A 20,973-nucleotide genomic window follows, 5' to 3' on the forward strand; every position below is an offset into this window, starting at 1 on the left:
TTCATTTTGGACAATGAACTTGAAGGGTATAGGGCGGATACTTTTGTAGACCTAAAAGAATAGAAATTATTCAAAGAATATACAGATTTAATGAATACTCGTGTACTTGCTTCGGGCGGTAGCTATTTTTAATTCCACCATGGTGACAAAAAAAAAAAAATTCTGTCAAATTTTGTAAACATTTCTTAATTTTTCATATATTTAATGATATTTAATAATTTAATTTAATTTATACAAATAAATTATTACAAAAAAATTTTTTTTAATTCCTCACAAAATTATTTATGCAATTTTTTTCTTTATAAATTCATTGCTATAAAATCATAAAAAAATTTCCTCTTATAATTTTTTTTATTAAAATTTTTTTTAATTATTTATTTGCTATAAAATTATACAAATATTTGCACTAATAATTTTTTTTTAATTATTACATCTGGAATTTTTTTATTAAAATTTTTTGTCAGTAAATTAATTACTGTAAAATTATTAAAAAATTTCCACTAATAATTTTTTTTATTAAAATTTTTTTGAATTATTTATTTGCTATAAAATTATGAAAATATTTGCACTAATAATTATTTTTTAATTTTTACATCTGGAATTTTTTTATTAAAATCTTTTGTTAATAAATATTAATTGCTGTAAAATTATTAAAAAATTTCCAATAATAATTTTTTTTATTAAAATTTTTTTAAACTGTTTATTTGTTAAAAAAATTCTTTAAAAATTTCGTGTACTTGCCTCGGGCGGTAGCTATTTTTAATTCCACTATGACATAAAAAAAATCTGTCAAATTTTGTAAACATTTCTTAATTTTTCATGCATTTAATAGTTTAATAGTTAATTTAATAAATAATAAATATAAATAAATAATAAATTAATTTGATAATTTTTTGAGTTTTTACAAATAAATTAATACAAAAAAAATTTTTTTTAATTCTTCAGAAATTATGTATGCAATTGAAAAATTTTTTTTTTTTTAATATTAAAAATTATTAAATATCTGAATTTAGAAGAATTTTAATTGAAGTAATTAGCATAGTATTGATTGATGCAGTAACAGCTTAAAAAATCGTCCAAGTGACTTGAATCAATTTTTATTTCAATGTGCGTAATATTTATTTTTATTTTGTAGACGGACGATACGACAGCATTTCTTCGAGCTGCGAGGTCGGGAAATTTGGAAAAAGTTATTGAGTATCTCGATTTGAACCTCGATATCAATACATCAAACTCGGTGAGTATAACTTAAAAAAAATTGGTAAATATTTACAAGTGCGGTCAACCATTTTAATTTTCATTTTTTTACATAAAAAATGAAAAATACATAAAAAAAGTTGATTATCATAATTTTAACAAATTTTCAAAAAAATTTATAAATTTTTTAGAAAATTGAGATATTCAACTTTTTTTTTTTTTTTTTAATTGTTCGTTTTTTTATGCACTTTTCAAAAAAAAAAAAAAATATATCAAAAAAAGATAAAATAGAAATTTTATTCAAAAACATGAGAGCCAAAATTTTTTCCAACTTTTGAAGGTAAAAAAGCTATCGAAATCTTTATTTTTTTCTTTCACGACATTTTTTATCATAAATGCGCTATAAAAACAAGCAGAATAAAAAAATGTTAATTTTTTACCTAGTTATGGCCCAAAATAGAGTTGCCCCACTTGTAAATAATTACCAAAAAATCATGATACTGAAGTTAGCTGACAGCTGTCAATTTTTTAAATTTTTATAACAAATCAATTACAATACTAAAAGTTCTTCTAAAAATTTTCATTGATAATTTTCTTTAATTTTTACAAGTGGAATTTTTTTATTAAATTTTTTTCACAACAATTTCATTGTTAAAAAATTCTAAAAAAATTTCTAATGTCTGTCAACTTCAGTATTATAAAAAATCAATAGTATAAATTTATTTTGTTTGTTTTTATTTTTGTTTTTTAGAATGGGTTGAATGCGTTACATTTGGCGTCGAAGGATGGACACGTTGAAATAGTGACAGAATTATTAAAAAGAGGAGCTAAGGTTGATTCTGCTACAAAAAAAGGCAACACTGCTTTACACATTGCTTCATTAGGTATACTGTTTATGTTTTTATTAATTTTTAAAATTAGTTTATTAATAATGGTACTGAATTTAGCAGACATTTAAAAATTTTTTAGATTTTTAAAACAATTATTGTAAAAATAAAAAAAAAATTTTGATTGGAAATTTAAAGAATTGTTAAATGTCTGCTAATTTCAGCACTATGATTATTAATGATTTATGATAATTGATAATTGATTATAATATGACAAAACTTACCAAATTTAGCTGGACAAGTTGAGGTTGTAAATATTTTATTACAATATGGAGCGGCGGTTAATACACAATCTCAAAATGGATTCACTCCTCTGTACATGGCAGCTCAAGAAAATCACGACCAAGTTGTTAAATTATTACTTACGAATGGTGCAAATCAAAGCTTAGCAACTGAAGTAATTATAGAATTTATATTTGTCTATTTTATCTAAAAATTAAATGATACTGAAGTATTAACTGACATCTGATAAATTTTTATTTTACTTCTGAAAATGAATTTAGCGGATATTTATTAAATTTTAATATTTTTTTATCAAATAAATTATGGCAAAAAAATAAAAAACAAAAAAATTGACATGTAGAAATTTTAAAAAATTAAAAATGCAATTTTTTTTTAATTATTTTTCGGAACAAATTTCATTATTAAAAAAAAAAATAAAAAATTATCAAGTAACTGATAACTTTAATGTTATATTTTATTTAAAAAATAAATTAATAATTATACTAAAATTAACACACTGTAAAAAGAGCGGTGTTAAAAATGGACTTATTTTAACACCGCGCGGTGTTAAAATAAAATAACACCGGCGTAACTTTTCCGGTGTTAAAATACCGGTGTTTAATCGGTGTAAAACGGAGTAATACCAGTGTAAGAGAGGAGTAACCATTCTATTTAAAATATCAAGATTATAAAATCTATAAAACATAATAAAATTTAGTTTTTAAATTAAAAAAATAAATAGAAAATATATTAAAGTAGTTTTCATTACACTGGCCCACAAAAAAAAAGCTAAATCCGAATCTGAAGTCAGTTTTGCCTGTACACCCTCAAAATTATGAGTAAAATGCAAAAAAAAAAACCCAAAAAATTGCGAAAAACTGCAGTCACAGCGATGAATAAATTTTTGTGAACCCAGATCAAGTATGATTTTCATGTACGTCAATTCACTGAATTTAAATCTAAACGTTAAGTAGCCCCTTGATCCGTCAAAATTTGAAAAAATTGCAGAAAACCGAAAAAAAGGCAAGAAATCATGAAAATTCGAAATTATCGAGATGAAAACAATTTTTTGGATTCAGATTGAGTATGATTTTTATGTACTTTGTTCCACTGAATTTGAATCTGAAGTTTCCTTGTCCTATTGACGTTTTAAAATTAAAAAAAAATCTCAAAAAATAAAAAAAATCGAGAAAATTGCCGTTTTAAATATGAGAAAAAATCTATTAATCACGATTGTTAATGACTCAGGTGCATTTCAATGGATGAAATATGATCTTAGAATTGAAATATTCACAAAATTTTAAAATCTATAAAAAATGAAGTATAAGTAGAATGAAGAGAACGATGGTTGCAGTTTTTCGCAATTTTTTGCCTTTTTTTGGGGGTTTTTTGCATTTTACTCATAATTTTGAGGGTGTGCGGGCAAAACTGACTTCAGATTCGGATTCAGTACGTCAAAATACATAAAGATAGGTAAGTCCGGTCAAAAGTACAGACCACTTTTTTTTTATGGGCCGGTGTAATTTTTATGATTTTTACTGAAATAAACAAAATTGTGCCTATAAAAGTTAAGAAAAAAATGTATGACATAAAAAAATATAAAAAGTCTATGAGTATCATCCAGAACAAATTTTAATTTCGGTTTGTAGTTATTTAAATTGTTACCTATGTAATACAGACTTTGTTTAAAAATTATACAATTTTACACTTACCATTTCAATAATTAATATTTTTATGAATTAATGAATATATTGCCCAATAGTAGTAATTTAGTGAATAAAAATATTCACAGAGTAAAATATCTTCAACATCAAAAAATATTTTAACACCGGAAAAAAATATTTACACCGGCAGCGGTGTTATTTTAACACCGCTTTCGGTGTTGGAATTTAACACCGCAAATTTTAACACCTACACCGCTTTGGACTTACCCCGGTTTTTTTTTACAGTGCAGACATTCAAAAATTTGTGAATTTTCTAATTAATGAAAATTATGTGAAAAAATATTTTTCAAAAATTGAATTCATATTTTTATATATAAAATTTCTATACTTGCTTACATTTTGAATTTTTTTTTTTGGAAATAAATTGTTTGGTAAAATTCTAAAAACTGATAGATGTCAGCTGTTATTTCAGTATCATTAACAATCAATCAATTAAAGAACAGAATACTTGAAAAAAGTTTTAATTAATTAATTTAGGATGGATTTACACCGCTTGCTGTCGCAATGCAGCAGGGACACGATAAAGTAGTAAGTGTCTTACTAGAAAACGATTCGAAAGGTAAAGTTAGATTACCGGCGTTGCATATTGCCGCTAAAAAAGACGACTGTAAAGCTGCCGATTTACTTCTTCAGGTAAAGTTATATTTAAGTATTCACTTATTAATTTATTTATTAGTGTAATTATTTAATGATAAAATAATTTTTAGAATGATCATAAACCTGATGTGACTTCTAAGAGTGGTTTCACACCACTTCACATTGCGGCTCACTATGGTAACGAAGAAATAGGACGTTTATTAATAAAACGAGGAGCTGATGTCAATTATTTAGCCAAGGTTAGTAGAAACAATAATAATAATAGCAATAAAAATAATAATAATAAATGACATTAAAGTTAGCAGACACTTGTTCATTTAAAAAAATTTTTTTAACAAAAAAATTTCTTCGGAAAAATTATTTTTAAAAAATTGCATTTTTAATTTTTAAAAATGATAAGTATTTAGGCAGCATTCGAAAATGCTCTATTCCTAGGTACATAATTAAGAAAAGACCTTGTATTTCGTGAAGTATTAACATTTTTAATGATATAAGCTCATCCTGATGTTATACTCATCAAGACCTTTCATTTGAGTACCCACATCAATTTTTCATATATTTTTATATATTATAAATATGAATATATGAAAAATATATCAAAAATGCATGTGGGTACTCAAATGAAAGCTCTTGATGAGTGTAACATCAGAGTAAGCTTATATCTTTAAAAATATCAATAATTAAGAAATGACCTTGTATCTTGTCAACTATTGACATTTTTAAAGATATAAACTCGTCCTGATGTTACACTCATCGAGACTTTTCATTTGAGTACCCACATCAATTTTTCATATATTTATATATATTATATATATGTATATATGAAAAATATATCAAACTGCATGTGGGTACTCAAATGAAAGCTCTTGATGAGTGTAACGTAAGGATGAGTTTATATCTTTAAAAATATCAATAATTAATAAATAACATTGTATCTCGTGAACTATTGACTTTTTTGAAGGTATAAGCTCATCCCAATGTTACACTCATCGAGACTTTTCATTAGAGTACCCACATCAATTTTTCATATTATTATATGTTATATATATGTGTGTATATATATGAAAAATATATAAAAATGCATGTGGGTACTCAAATGAAAGCTTTTTATGAGTGTAACATCGGGATGAGCTTATATCTTTAAAAATATCAATAATTAAGAAATGACCTTGTATCTTGTCAACTACTGACATTTTTAAAGATATAAGCTCATCCCGACATTACATCCATCAAGACCTTTCATTTGAGTACTCACATCAATTTTTCATATATTTTATATAGTTATATGTATTATATATATATATATATATGAAAAATATATCAAAATGCATGTGGGTACTCAAATGAAAGCTCTTGATGAGTGTAACATCGGGATGAGCTTATATCTTAAAAAAGGTCAATATTTAAGAAAGTACATTGCAATTTAACAAAAGTCATTATTTAACAAATCAAAATTTTATTTATTTATAATTCATGTCACGGCAGTCACGTAGTGACTGCAAGGTTACTAGTATTAATAATAAATAACAATAATAATAACTTAAAATCAAAATTAAAATCTCAAATTATAAATAAAAAAATTGATTAATTAGAAAAAAATATTATTATTATTATTATTTTTATAATATGTAATTAGCAGTAATTAAAAAATTAAACATAAATTTTCTATTTAAAAATAATTATAAAATTACAGCACAATATAAGCCCATTGCATGTAGCAGCAAAATGGGGGAAAAACAATATGGTAAAGTTATTATTAGAAAACTCAGCCATGATCGAAGCAAAAACACGGGACGGTTTGACTCCACTTCACTGTGCTGCTAGATCTGGTCATGAAGAAGTTGTTTCAACGCTTCTTGAACATTCTGCGCCGATTAGTGCGCGTACCAAGGTAAATAACAATAATAAAATATCACAGGTTAAAAATTAAACTAATTAATGATCTTATCAAATTAAATTAGAATGGACTGGCGCCACTTCACATGGCATCGCAAGGTGACCATGTCGACGCAGCACGTGTATTGCTTTATCACCGCGCTCCAGTTGATGAAGTTACCATTGATTACCTAACTTCACTTCATGTAGCAGCACACTGCGGTCATGTAAGAGTCGCTAAATTACTTCTTGACAGAAAAGCTGATCCAAATGCAAGAGCGCTGAATGGCTTCACTCCATTACACATTGCGTGTAAGAAAAATCGTATCAAGGTTGTGGAACTGTTATTGAAACACGGCGCGTCTATTGAATCAACTACAGAAGTAATTATACCCTAGATGATTAAATTATTGATTATTCATGCGATTAATAAATAATAAATAATCTATATTATTAAAAGAATAAGTTAAATTTTGTGGCTAGTGTATTTAGATGATAAAATGATGATAAGTATTTCGGCTGCATTCGAAAATGCCCTATCTCTAGATACATAATTAAAAATGACCTTGTATCTTGTGAACTATTGACATTTTTAAAGATATAAGCTCATCCCGACATTACATTCATCGAGACCTTTCATTTCAGTACCCACATCAACTTTTCATATATTTATATATATTATATATATGTATATATGAAAAATATATCAAAATGCATGTGGGTACTCAAATGAAAGCTCTTGATGCGTATAACATCAGAATGAGCTTATATCTTTAAAAATATCAATAATTAAGAAATGACCTTGTATATTGTGCACGATTGACATTTTTTAAAATGTAAGCTCATCCCGAGATTACACTCATCAAGAGCTTTCATTTGACTACCCACATGCATTTTGATATATTTTTCATATATACATATATATATTTATATAATATATATAAATATATGAAAAATTGATGTGGGTACTCAAATGAAAGGTCTCGATGAGTGTAACATCGGGATGAGCTTATATCTTTAAAAACTTCAATAGTTCACAAGAGATAATGTCATTTCTTAATTATTGATATTTTTAAAGATGTAAGCTCATCCTGATGTTACACTCATCAAGAGCTTTCATTTGAGTGCCCACATGCATTTTGATATATTTTTTATATATGCATACAATATATATATATAATGTATGAAAAGTTGATGTGGGTACTCAAATGAAAGGTCTCGATGAGTGTAACATCAGGATGAGCTTATATCTTTAAAAACGTCAATAGTTAAAAAAGTACAGTGCAATTTAACAAATGTCATTATTTAATAAATCAAAATTTTATTTATTTTTAGTTCATAAGTTACAGCAGTCACATAGTGACTGCAAGGTTGCTAGTAATAATAATAATAATAATCATTAAAATTATTCACCAGTCCGGATTAACACCTCTGCATGTGGCCAGCTTCATGGGATGCATGAACATCGTCATATTTCTTCTTCAACACGAAGCTAATCCTGACGTACCAACTGTCAGAGGAGAGACACCGCTTCATTTAGCAGCTCGAGCCAATCAAACTGATATTATAAGGATATTACTTCGGAATGGGGCTAAAGTTGATGCTCGCGCAAGGGTAAGCCGATATTTATTATTTTTTTACACAAAAACTATTATAGATATTAATATTAAATTTCTTCAGTTCAACAATTACACTCTTGAATAACACTAAAAATATCTAAATTTATTTTTTTTGATATTTTTTATATGAATAAACAACGGGTGAACGGAGCTCTGACAAAACGTGGGTATAAAGCTCTCGTACATGATGATAACGGCTCATCTAAAAAACTAAAACCAAAATTATTTACCTTCAATGTATAAGTAGCTATTGCACCAGCGAAGGAGATTAATATTTATTGATAAATAACAAAGTGGCGGACATTTAAAAAAAAAACTGAAAATTGAGGCTTTTTTTCACAGATTTTAGTCCTAAAAAAATAGTAAAAATAAAAATTTTGATTTGGTTGTAGCTGATGCAATAGCTACTACTATGTAGAATATGTCGTTTAAATTTCATTAAGATCGGGTCAGTGATTCCGGAGATATCATGTACCTAAACCAGAAAAACATACTTCTGAGATAAACAAGTTTAAAGTTTTTTTAATTAAAAAAAAAAAATCTTACCTCAAGTCAATCAGCGATGCCGGGATCATACAAAATCCCTCGAGCCTTTTCAAAAATTTTATTTTCTTCCACTCGAAAATTCACATAAACATCGTAAAATAATCTAGTTACAGTTCGATCACTTAAAAATTTCAACAATACTTTTATATATATGTATTTTCGAAAAATGGCACCAGAATAATCTCTTGATGCAATTTTTCATCAATAATTTTTTAAGCTTAGTTTATTTTTCAGGAAAAATAAAAAAAATTGTCAAGTATCTGTTAAATTCAGTGTCATTTTTTTCAAATTTTTTTCCATCTGATATTTATTACTGATAAAAATAATTGTTTGTAATTAAAAAAAAAAAATCAAATGAGTAATAATTTGAATGTTATAATTTTTTAAATTAAATAAATATAATTTTGATCAGTAAAAAAATCATTTCTTGTTCATTCGTATCACTAGCTGTCATTAAAATTATCGAACTTCTGAGATAAACGCGTTTAAAGTTTTTTTAATTAAAAATAAAAAAAGTGTTACTTAAAATCAATCAGCGATGCCGGAACCATACAAATAATAGATAACGGCTCATCTATTACACTAAAACCAAAATTATTTGTTAATTTTCTCAGTAAAATACTTTCATAAAAAAGAAAGATTATAATATGATTATTTGTATACAAGCCAGTACATAAAAAACAAAAATTTTATGCATGAAAAAAAAATGTTTTTTTTTTTCTTCCGAAAAAATGGCCCCTTTCGCTAGTTCCGAAAGTGGTCATATTTACACGAAAAAGAGAAAGCATTGCAATGAATGTTATTTTCTAATCTTTCATCAGGAGTGGGGAAAGTTGGAAGGGGTAGTCGAGTATGCTTGACAGTGAGCGGTACTTCGTAAGTTACCGTGAGGTGTCGCACATAACAACTTTTTGTCCGTTTGAAGACAGTTATTTCAGAATGGATAAATTCTATTTATTTTGACGAATTGGTATCGCTTCTCGGCCTGATGGCTAAGATCAAAAGTGTAGTATCTGTTCTTATCAGCTTAATATCTGGTACGGTTCTCATAGAGAATCCAGTATATTAATCTGATTTTTGAAACTTGACGGAACTATGGAGCTTGCTCCAAGTCTGTCATGAGTTGCCCGGCATTGCAGTGGCGCCGGAGTCAGCTATAATATTATCGAAAAATAAGTGATGGAGGAGGTTTTTGTCTGAGGATAGGAATGCTTAATATATAAGAATAGTATTTGACTCAAAACTAACAAGATTTGAAATTAATACATGCAAATTTTTTAAAATTCCTAATTTTTTTCTTGAGCGATAAATAGTATATTTCTTACCTAGGGCAGAAAAATAAGAAATGTCTCAGATCACATGTAATTGTCGGCCGAGGCGAAGCCGAGGTCGAAAAACATGTGATCTGAGGCTTTCTAATTTCCTGCCCGTGGTGAGAAAAAACTTTTTTTCCCCTCCGGCCGAAAAGCGTCAATTTTCCGCCCGCTGCGCTAATGAAAATGCCGCTTTCCGCCTCCGTCGAAGAGAAAAATAGTATTCTTACCACGGGCAGAAAATAAGAAAGCCTCAGATCACATGTTTGTCGACCTCGGCTTCGCCTCGGTCAACAATTACATGTAATCTGAGACACTTCTTATTTTCCTGCCCTAGCAAAGAAAAATACTATTTTGACAAGAAATTTCACTTATTCTAACAATAGTATATTACACATCTAGGGCAGTAAAATAAGAAATGTCTCAGATCACTTGTAATTGTTGTCCGAAGCGAAGCCGAGGTCAATAAACATGTGATCTGAGGCTTTCTTATTTACTGCCCGTGGTGTGTATACTATTTTTCTCCTCGACGGAGGCAGAAAGCGGCATTTTCGTTTAGCGCAGCGAGAGGAAAATTGACGCTTTCCGCCCGGAGGTGAGAAAAATTAATTCTCTTGCTTTAAGAAATACGTATCTTGATCCAAGAAAATTTATTTAAGTCAAGAAAATCTTGTTGTTTTGAGAAAATTCAGCCTCGAGCTCCAAAAAATTTAGTTCTTGATAGAAGTAAATTTTCTTGTCTTAAGAAAATTTCTCTCTTGCGCTAAAAAATTAAATATAAAGATAGAAGTAAATTTTTATTAATATTTTTATTGATTAACATGTCAAATGGAAAGATCAAATAATATTTCATCATTTTTTTTCATTCAATATGTATGGGTGATTCTCTGTAAGGACGTCTTAAATCTATACAAAATTGTCCGACCAAATTATTTTTGATTTTATTAGAAAAAAAATTAACAAGGGCTACAAAACCATCAGCTTAATCATAATAAATAAACAGCCGATTTAATTTTTGCTATTTCGATATTTGTGTATCTTTTGCCATATAACATGACAGGGGACTGTTTTTTTTTTTATCAAATTGAGAAAAATCAAGCAAACTATTTCAATGCATTCAACTTTTCAAGTTCTCAATGAATGTTTACATTAATTAGAATAATATCAAGACTTATGGATCCAATTTTATAAATAAATTATAAATAAAAATAGTTTCAGGGGACTGAGTTTAGAAGTAGCTCAGACACATATTTCCAGCACAAACGGTGCTTTGACACTAAATAAAATGCCGATAAAGCGCTAACAGCCCTATGGTTATTAACTTAAGGCTAGTTAGATCTTTATAAACCTTACAAAAGGTAAAATAACACGCTGGATTTTTTTTTTGGCTTTGAACTTCTGGCAGGGGACTGTTCTTAAAATGCCTGGGACAAACTTTGGTTTAATGAATTTAATGAAACAAATTAATTTTCGGTACTTTTTATTGAAGAAGATTGTTAGTTAACTAATTAAGTTTATAAACATTATGGACCAAATTATATATTACGGGCGAATAACTTAAAATTTAATCTTAAAGTTTTAATTTTGAGAATGGGACAGCCTAGGGGACTGTTATTTCGGTGGTTTACGAATTTATAGCAAAAAAACCAAAATTTATTTCATTTTAGTTTTCAATGCTCCAAATAGAAATGTTTTTTTACTTTCGTAATAAATTTTTTTTAGTAACAAAATAACAATTTTTCTAATAAAAAATGCCTGGGACAGCAAAAAACATCCTTACAGAGAATCACCCGTATAATTGCACGCTAAAATAATATAAAATAGGTATCAACTATTCAAGAGAAAAATTTTCTCAAGGTGAGAAAATTTTTTTCTTATCTTAAGTAGGTGCCGCTGCTTCCCTAAAGTATCTAAAAATCTTGATCAAATATAAAAATTTATTGTATCAAGTATTTATGATCTGAATTAAAAAAAAATGACTTCGACCAAGAATAGAATTTCAAGAAAAATTTTTACTTCGACCAACACAACTTCGGTCTTCCTTCAGGCACCCGACAAATTTTCTTAAGCCAAGAATTTTTTTCACCAGTCAAGAAATTTTTCTTTCTGTGTAATTATTTGATTAAATATCCCGGAAGCCTGTTTTTTAATTTTTTAATTAAGTATTAGGCTACGTAGATTGAATTTACAAATTTTCAGGAAGTTTTAAAAATTTGACTACTTCGCGTGGATCTCCTTAAAACAAAATTCAAAAAATCTTAGAGAAGATATAAAATATTATTAATGAAAATTATTTTGTTGCAGGAGGAGCAAACCCCCTTGCATATAGCTTCAAGATTAGGCAATGTTGACATCGTGATGCTTCTTCTTCAACATGGTGCTTCGGTCGATACTACGACAAAAGACATGTATACTGCTCTTCATATCGCGGCTAAGGAAGGTCAAGAAGAGGTAAATAATAAAGAAATAGCTCGTATTGCTGATTATATTAATACACAGAATAATTTATATCTGTTTTGGACTCGTCACAAAGAATATATGATATAATTTTATTTTGTTACATATTATTATTATTATTATTAATATTATTTTAGTTATTATTAATTATTATTTTTGCACATTCATTTGTTTACTGTATTTTGTTTATGTTTATGTACCGATTTTTATTTTCACTAGTTAATAAATAATTTTTAAAAATATTTTTATGTAAATGATTGTTACAGTTAGTTTTAAGCACGATTAAGTAATTTTTTGTTTTAGATTTTAAAAAGTAGATTTCTTTTTTTAAATTTTGTTTTCAGGTAAGTGCATGTTTATTATTTTTTATTCAATTATAATTTATAATACTTGTGGAATTTTTAACTTCCCGCTAAGAAAATCGAAGATTTTCAAAAATCGGGAAGTTATTGTTTTCACCCCGTTTTGCAAAAATCGAGTTTTCATCAGATCTCGACGTTTGAAGATCACAGGAAACTTCCCTGACTATCCCCGCGAGGTTGTCACGGCGTCTGTATGTATGTGTGTGTGTGTGTGTGTGTGTGTGTGTGTGTGTGTGTGTGTGTGTGTGTGTGTGTGTGTGAAAGTATGTGAACCGCTTATAACTTTTGAACGGCTTGACCGATTTCATCGCGGTTGGTGCCATTCGAAAGGGCTTGACCAAACTTAGATTTTGAAAACTATTTGGACCGATTCAGATCAATAGATTTTGAGAAATCTTCAAAAAACTGAAAAAAAAAATTTTCTCAAATGTGGTTTTTTTTGGAATAACTTTTAAACGGCTTAATAGTTCAATTCCAAAAACTAATCAGCTCTTAACTTCAAAAAACCACGTCGATCGCCACCAGTCCGGTCAAAATCGGTTGATTCATTCGAGAGATATCGTGAACGAAAGAAAACCGAAAAAAGTGTTTTTTCGGAATAACTCCAAAATTCCTAGCGCGATCAATTCAAAATTTAAAATTCTTTGTGAGGCTTGAAAAACTGCGTCGAATGCTTCTAACCGCGTAAAAATCGGTTTATTCATTCAAAAGTTATTGTGGTTTAAAAATTCAAAAAATAGTGTCTTATCAAATCTCTATCAGACTTTTGAGCTCGAAGAGCTTTAAAGGATAGGAAAGCAATCTCTTTGAGCTCGGAGAGCTCAAAATAACCCATAAATTTTATTTTTGAGCTCGAAGAGCTCAAAAACGTCATTGGTACAATTTTAAGCGCCTAAGTATGGAATTAGCGGGAAGTTGCAGGGATGGCCTTCAGGGTCAACCGTTTTCCTAATTTTTTTGAGTGAATTTATTTGGCTTGCAATGTCACATGATATCACGATTGCTTATAAACAAAAATCATCTTTATAAATTATTTGCATTAATTATATTACATTATAATAACGTTTATTGTAAAATAGCAAATTCTATCACAGCTTATAATTATCTTTTATATTTTTAAATATTAAAAACGTTAATTTATTTAGTGAATTTAATTATTATCATGTATTCCAGCTGTAGAGTTATAAAAAGTGTCAAAAAAAAATTACTATTTTTGCTTTTTATTTTAAATAAATATCTGTTAACAGTTAACAAATATTCATTAACCATTAATTTATTTATTATTTATTTATTTTAACAGTACATTGAACCCTACAGCAATGCCAATAATTGGGTTCCATAGAAAAGAAATGAATATAACAATTGTTTTATTATAGTAAAGCTTAAATATAAAATTAATAGTAGTAAGTCTATGCTTTATCTGATAAATTGATCATATATTATTTGATAGTAATTAGCAATTAGATAGGATGCACTAAGTCAGTGTCCAATTGAGGAACAAAGTTTTGCAAGAGAGCCAATTAATAAATATTTATTAACAGAATAAATTGTACTTAATAAATTAATTATTAATTGTTAATAAATATTAGTTAACTGTTAACAAATATTTATTAACATTTAATAAATCATATTTAATAAATAATATATTAACTGTTAATTTCGGAATAACTCCAAAATTCCTAGCGCGATCAATTCAAAATTTGAGATTCTTTGTGAGGCTTAAAAAACTGCGTCGAATGCTTCTAACCGCGTAAAAATCGGTTTATTCATTCAAAAGTTACTGTGGTTTAAAAATTCAAAAAATAGTGTCTTATCAAATCTCTATCAGACTTTTGAGCTCGAAGAGCTTTAAAGGATAGGAAAGCAATCTCTTTGAGCTCGGAAAGCTCAAAATAACCCATAAATTGTATTTTTGAGCTCGAAGAGCTCAAAAACGTCATTGGTGCAATTTTAAGCGCCTAAGTATGAAATTAGCGGGAAGTTGCAGGGATGGCCTTCAGGGTCAACTGTTTTCCTAATTTTTTTTTTTTTTATTTAATTAAGGATATTAATTTTATTAATTGATTATATTATTTTTTTATTTACTATAGGTCGCAGCAATTCTTGTTGAAAATCATGCGTCAGTAAAAGCTTTGACCAAAAATGGATTTACACCATTACATATTGCTGCTAAATATGGTAATGTGAATGTAGCTAAAATTTTATTACAAAAAGACAGTAAACTCGACTCACAAGGCAAGGTAATAATTAATAATGTTATTATTTATTTAATTATATTGCATTACTAATGATAAGAGGATGATGTATCTCTATTTATTTATTTATTTGATAATGCCAAGGCAGTTGCCAAAAAAAAATGGCAAAGTTAAAAAATAATTATTGCAATAGTGGATACAATAATAAAAAAATTTGAAATATAATGAAGATAACAATAAAGATACTTATGATTAATTATAATATGATTTAATAGGAATATTAGAATTGTAGAAATCTATTGAAAAAATGAAAAATTGAATTTTTTTGAGTCTTAAAAAAAAATTTAGATGTATAAAATAAAGAAATTTTCTACTTTATAATTGAAATTTTTAAATTTCTGACTATAAAAGTTGAATAATTTAAAAAGAAAGTTGATTTATAAAAATTTAATTATTTTTGAGTTTTTTTTTAATTTTCAATTTTTTAAGTAAAAATTCATAAAATATAAATATAAAATTTATTTTTACATCTTACGCCTTTTTAAATTTAATAATTTTTTTTTTCAAAATCAAAGGTATAGCAAAAAAAATTTTTTTTTATCTTATGAAACAAGTTTTCTTCTTTGATAAAAAATTGAAAATTTTAAAATACTCAAAAATGATTGAATTCAGCTAAATTTTTGTAAATCAACTTTTTTTTTTTTATTTCAATTCTTACAGCCAGAAGTTTAAGAAGTTAAATTTTTACAATAAAAAGTTAGAAAATAAACTAAAATTTTTTTCTTTTATTTAAAAATGTATTTGAAGTCAAAATGGTGGAACTAAAAAAAATTTTTTTTATTTTTTTTGAGATTCAAATATTATACCCGTTTTCAAATTCATTAAAAAAAATTTGTTTTTCTTATTTTTATGACTTTTTGCTTCAAAAATTAAAAATTTTGAAAAACTGAAAAATTATTGTATTAAATTAACTTTTTTTTTTGCTAATTTTCAATTCTTATAGCCGGAAGTTTAAGAAGTTAAATTTTGACAATAATAAATTAGAAAATAAACTAAAAATTTTTTTAGTCAAAATAATGTAACTAAATTAAAAAAAAATTTTTTTCTACAGATTTATATATTATACTCATTTTCACATTCATTAAAAAACATTTTTTTTAATCTTTATGACTGCTTCAAAAATTGAAAATTTTGAAAAAGTTAAAAATTATTGTATTCAATTAACTTTTTTTTTTTATTTTCAATTTTTATATATAAAAATTGACTATAGTCAAAAGTTTAAGAAGTTAAATTTTCAAAGAAGAAATTTGTAAAATAAAACAAATTATTTTTTTTATATGTAAATGTTATTTCTTAAAGTCAAAAAAGTGTAATTAAAAAAAAAAATTTTAATTTATTTTAAGGATTTATCAATTATATACATTTTCAATTTTATTGAAAAAAAATTTTTTTATACACTCTTTCTTTATTAGTAATGCGATATTTAAATTTAATACCAAATTAATTAATGAAAAATAAATTTTCAGAATGACATAACACCACTGCACCTCGCTTGTCACTACGATCATTCCAATGTAGCAAACATGATCCTAGAAAAAGGAGCATCACCAAACCTAGCGTCTCAAAACGGACATACGCCGTTGCATATCGCAGCTCGGAAGAATCAAATGGACATTGCATCAACATTACTGGAGCACGGAGCAGATCCCAATGCACAATCCAAAGCCGGATTTACACCACTTCAACTGAGTGCCCAAAAAGGGCATTATGATATGACCAATTTGTTAATTGAACATGGTGCTGACCCGAACCACAAATCCAAGAATGGTCTGACCGCATTACACCTCTGCGCTCAAGAAGATTCCATTCGTGTCGCATCTATTTTAGTGAAAAATGGTGCTAACGTCGAGAGCCAAACGGAGTCTGGTTACCGGCCGATTCACGTCGCCTCACACTTTGGAAACTTGTCGATGATTAGATTTCTTCTTAAGCACAATGCACAAATTGATGTACGGACTAGTCATAATTATACTCCGTTGCATCAAGCCGCTCAGCAAGGACATGCACACATTGTCACTGCGCTCTTAGAAGGAAATGCGTCTCACAATGCTAAAACAACTGTAAGTTCTTCTTTTCTTCTTTTATTTTAATCAGAATGAGCTTATATCTTAAAAAATTCCAATAATTAAGAAATCATATTGTATTTTGGCCACTGATGATATTTTTAACGATATAAGCTCATCCTGATGTTACGCTCATCGAGACCGTTCATTTGAGTACCCACATGCATTTTCATATATTTTTCATATTTACATATATATGATATAGATAAATATATGAAAAATTGATATGGGTACTTAAATGAAAGGTCTTGATGAGTGTAATGTCAGGGTGAGTTTATATCTTAAAAAATGTCAATAATAAAGAAATGACAAAGTATTTTGGACACTAACGATATTTTTAACGATATAAGCTCATTCTGATGTTACGCTCATCGAGACCGTTCATTTGAGTACCCACATGCATTTTCATATATTTTTCATATTTACATATATATAATATAGATAAATATATGAAAAATTGATATGGGTACTTAAATGAAAGGTCTTGATGAGTGTAATGTCAGGGTGAGTTTATATCTTAAAAAATGTCAATAATAAAGAAATGACAAAGTATTTTGGACACTAACGATATTTTTAACGATATAAGCTCATTCTGATGTTACGCTCATCGAGACCGTTCATTTGAGTACCCACATGCATTTTCATATATTTTTCATATTTACATATATATGATATATATAAATATATGAAAAATTGATGTGGGTACTTAAATGAAAGGTCTTGATGAGTGTAATGTCAGGGTGAGTTTATATCTTAAAAAATGTCAATAATAAAGAAATGACGAAGTATTTTGGACACTAACGATATTTTTAACGATATAAGCTCATTCTGATGTTACGCTCATCGAGACCGTTCATTTGAGTACCCACATGCATTTTCATATATTTTTCATATTTACATATATATAATATAGATAAATATATAAAAAATTGATGTGGGTACTTAAATGAAAGGTCTTGATGAGTGTAATGTCAGGGTGAGTTTATATCTTAAAAAATGTCAATAATAAAGAAATGACGAAGTATTTTGGACACTAACGATATTCTTAACGATATAAGCTCATTCTGATGTTACGCTCATCGAGACCTTTCATTTGAGTACCCACATCAATTTTTCATATATATATATATATATATATATATATATATATATATATATATATATATATATATATATATATATATTAGGGTGGGTCAAAAAAATCGATTATTTTTTTTTTAACTTCTAATATTGAAAAGTTGGTTCTCAGGCACCTCTAGAAGATGCTCACCAAATTAGAGCTCTTAATATTGATAGGAAGCTTATCCTCATCACAGTTTTATATGTTTTGTTAGTCTCTTATAAAAAAGATCATATCTCACTATTGATCAATTTTTTAGTCAAATCATTATACATATTTTTGTATAAAATTGAATGATCTACAAAAAAGATCTGAAATGTGTAAGCGATTACATTAATCATTTCAAAGATATCCGAGATCAAAGTTTAAAAAATGTAATGTGGAAAGAAATTAAAAAAAAAAATTTTTTTTTGATAAATTTTTTAAACTGAATAATAAAATAATAATTGTAATAAAAGTATAAGAATTTTTTTTTTTTCGGTGAAAATAATTTTAGTATCATATCTTTATTATAAAAAATTATGATATTACTTTTTAACAATTGATCTTCACGTTAAAAAATATTTTCTAACTGTTAATAAGTGTAATTATCTTAAAAAAAAATTTTTTTTATTTAAATTTAATAAATGAAGAAATAATTTCCAAAGAAAAAAATTTTATTAACAGTTAATATAATCTTCTTTCATTGTACTTATTAAATAGAATAAAATAATTTATTTAATTTTTAGGATGGATTAACTGCATTGAACATTGCACAAAAATTGGGGTACATTTCAGTGATGGAAGTTCTCAAAGGGTTAGATTACGACACGCAGACTCCCGACAACAAAACGTGGGAAGAAAAGTACAAAGTTATTGCTCCAGAGAGTCTGCAAGAAACTTGTTTTATGTCAGACTCCGATGACGAAGGAGGTAATTAATAAAAACTTGAAACTGTTCCAACAGTAATATTATAAACTAATTAATTATTAATAATTAATAATTAGTTTCAGATGGCTTAACTAACGAGCAGCCGTACAGATACTTAACAGCAGACATAATGAAGAGTTTACGCGACGATTCGTTGCCTATCGACGTAACGCGTGATGACCCAATTCATCGGCAATTATCTCACGAAGAAAAACAAGAATTTACTCAGAGTAATAATTATTGCCCGCCGGAAAATTTCGATTCGACTGATGCAATTAACGTTGGGTATGTTAATTTATGTATCTAAATATTTTAACGAGAAAATTAATTAAAGTTGCTAATTACTAATTACAATGAATTATTTCAGAAGACTGCATTTTAGATCGTAAGTTTAAATTATCTTACTTTTTATTAAATTTTAATAATTAAATTTTATGATTAATAATTATTGATTTTTATTTTTTTTTTCTAGATTTTTAGTAAGTTTTCTGGTAGACGCGCGTGGAGGAACTATGAAAGGTTGTCGTCACAGTGGAATACGAATTATAGTACCTCCAGGAAGAGCTACTATGCCAATTCGCGTAACTTGTAGGCTTTTGAAACCTAGTAAAGTTGCGAATCCTCCGGCGTTAATGGAAGGCGAAGCTCTGGCGACGCGTATCATTGAAATGGGTCCTGTTGGTGCTACATTTTTAGGGTAATTATCATTATTATTAATATTTAATTAATTATTTATGATTTATTAATTAGAAAAAATGTTAGGTAATAATATTTTTTTGCCCTCCGGGCGGAAAGTGGCAACTTTCGTCCCGCTGCGCTAAACTAAGTTGCCGCTTTCCGCCTTCGTCGGACAAAAAAATAGTATACACTCCTCGGGAAGTAAATAAGAAAGCCTCAGATCACATGTTTGTTGACCTCGGCTTCGCCTCGGCCAACAATTACATGTGATCTGAGACATTTCTTACTTTACTTCCCTAGGTGTGTAATATACTAATTCATAATAATTATAATAATATTACTATTTTTTCCGAAGATCGGTGTTTTTACTAAATAAAGAGTTCTATATTTCAAAGCCATTATCCCCGATCCAAATTGATGTTAGACTAATTTTTAAATTTTACATTAAATTTTTATTTATTGAATTCTTTAAATTTTAATTTTTACTTATTATTTATTTTCACCACATTATTGTCGGTATGAGCACTCATACCATTCGGTGGCCGAAAAAAGTCTCACTGAGTAAAGAATATAACATCTTTGCTTAATCTTAAATTAAAATAAAGATTTTTAATTGTTAGATATATTCACCCAAGGATGGTATGAGTGCTAATACACTGTAAAAAAAGCGGTGTTAAAATGGACTCATTTTAACACCGATATGTAACACCTGTGTCTTAACACCGGTGTAGGGGTGCTCTTTTGCGGTGTTAAACCGGTGTAATATGGGTGTAATACCGGTATAAGTAGAATAATTTTATACCGTATCGGAGTATGAATATTACATGATCCATAAAACACAATTAATATTCAATATTTATCGAAATGAGACAAGTAACATTTATTTAAGAATTTTCAATTTATAAAATTACGCAGAAATCGATTTAATTAATGTTATACAACAAGTTAAATAGTATTTACAATATTAAATGTTTAGGAACAATATAATAATTATTTTTTATTTTTTTTTTTTTTTTTCTATGAAATTCTGTTATTATTAGAGAATTCTATTGGTAATAGAAAATTTCTATTAGTTTATTAAAATTCATTATTAAGAAAAACGTTTTATTTGTCTATTAGAGTTCTATTGTTGATAAGAAATTTAAAAAA

The 20,973-nt window shown here is 27.2% G+C and overlaps 1 protein-coding gene and 1 non-coding gene across 8 annotated transcripts in view; both read left to right on the forward strand.

Annotated features, from left to right (window-relative positions):
• The window catches only part of LOC123270925 (ankyrin-3-like), a 49,083-nt gene that overhangs the window by 3,447 nt on the left and 24,663 nt on the right, over window positions 1–20,973 (forward strand). For all 7 annotated transcript variants that reach the window (XM_044737103.1, XM_044737108.1, XM_044737107.1 and 4 more), the window contains exons 2-16: window positions 1,136–1,237; window positions 1,949–2,081; window positions 2,318–2,481; window positions 4,508–4,663; window positions 4,738–4,866; window positions 6,321–6,518; window positions 6,589–6,885; window positions 7,919–8,116; window positions 12,285–12,431; window positions 14,890–15,039; window positions 16,521–17,114; window positions 18,966–19,149; window positions 19,224–19,431; window positions 19,514–19,531; window positions 19,619–19,843. In XM_044737103.1, the coding sequence (XP_044593038.1) occupies window positions 1,136–1,237; window positions 1,949–2,081; window positions 2,318–2,481; window positions 4,508–4,663; window positions 4,738–4,866; window positions 6,321–6,518; window positions 6,589–6,885; window positions 7,919–8,116; window positions 12,285–12,431; window positions 14,890–15,039; window positions 16,521–17,114; window positions 18,966–19,149; window positions 19,224–19,431; window positions 19,514–19,531; window positions 19,619–19,843 (2,903 nt within the window). The remainder of the gene's footprint in view (window positions 1–1,135; window positions 1,238–1,948; window positions 2,082–2,317; window positions 2,482–4,507; window positions 4,664–4,737; window positions 4,867–6,320; window positions 6,519–6,588; window positions 6,886–7,918; window positions 8,117–12,284; window positions 12,432–14,889; window positions 15,040–16,520; window positions 17,115–18,965; window positions 19,150–19,223; window positions 19,432–19,513; window positions 19,532–19,618; window positions 19,844–20,973) is intronic.
• Window positions 9,640–9,831, forward strand: LOC123271100. The gene has a single exon (XR_006510781.1). It is a non-coding gene; the product is annotated as a U2 spliceosomal RNA (small nuclear RNA).

This window comes from Cotesia glomerata, linkage group LG8 (genome assembly GCF_020080835.1).
Source record: "Cotesia glomerata isolate CgM1 linkage group LG8, MPM_Cglom_v2.3, whole genome shotgun sequence".
Classification (NCBI taxonomy): domain Eukaryota; kingdom Metazoa; phylum Arthropoda; class Insecta; order Hymenoptera; family Braconidae; genus Cotesia; species Cotesia glomerata.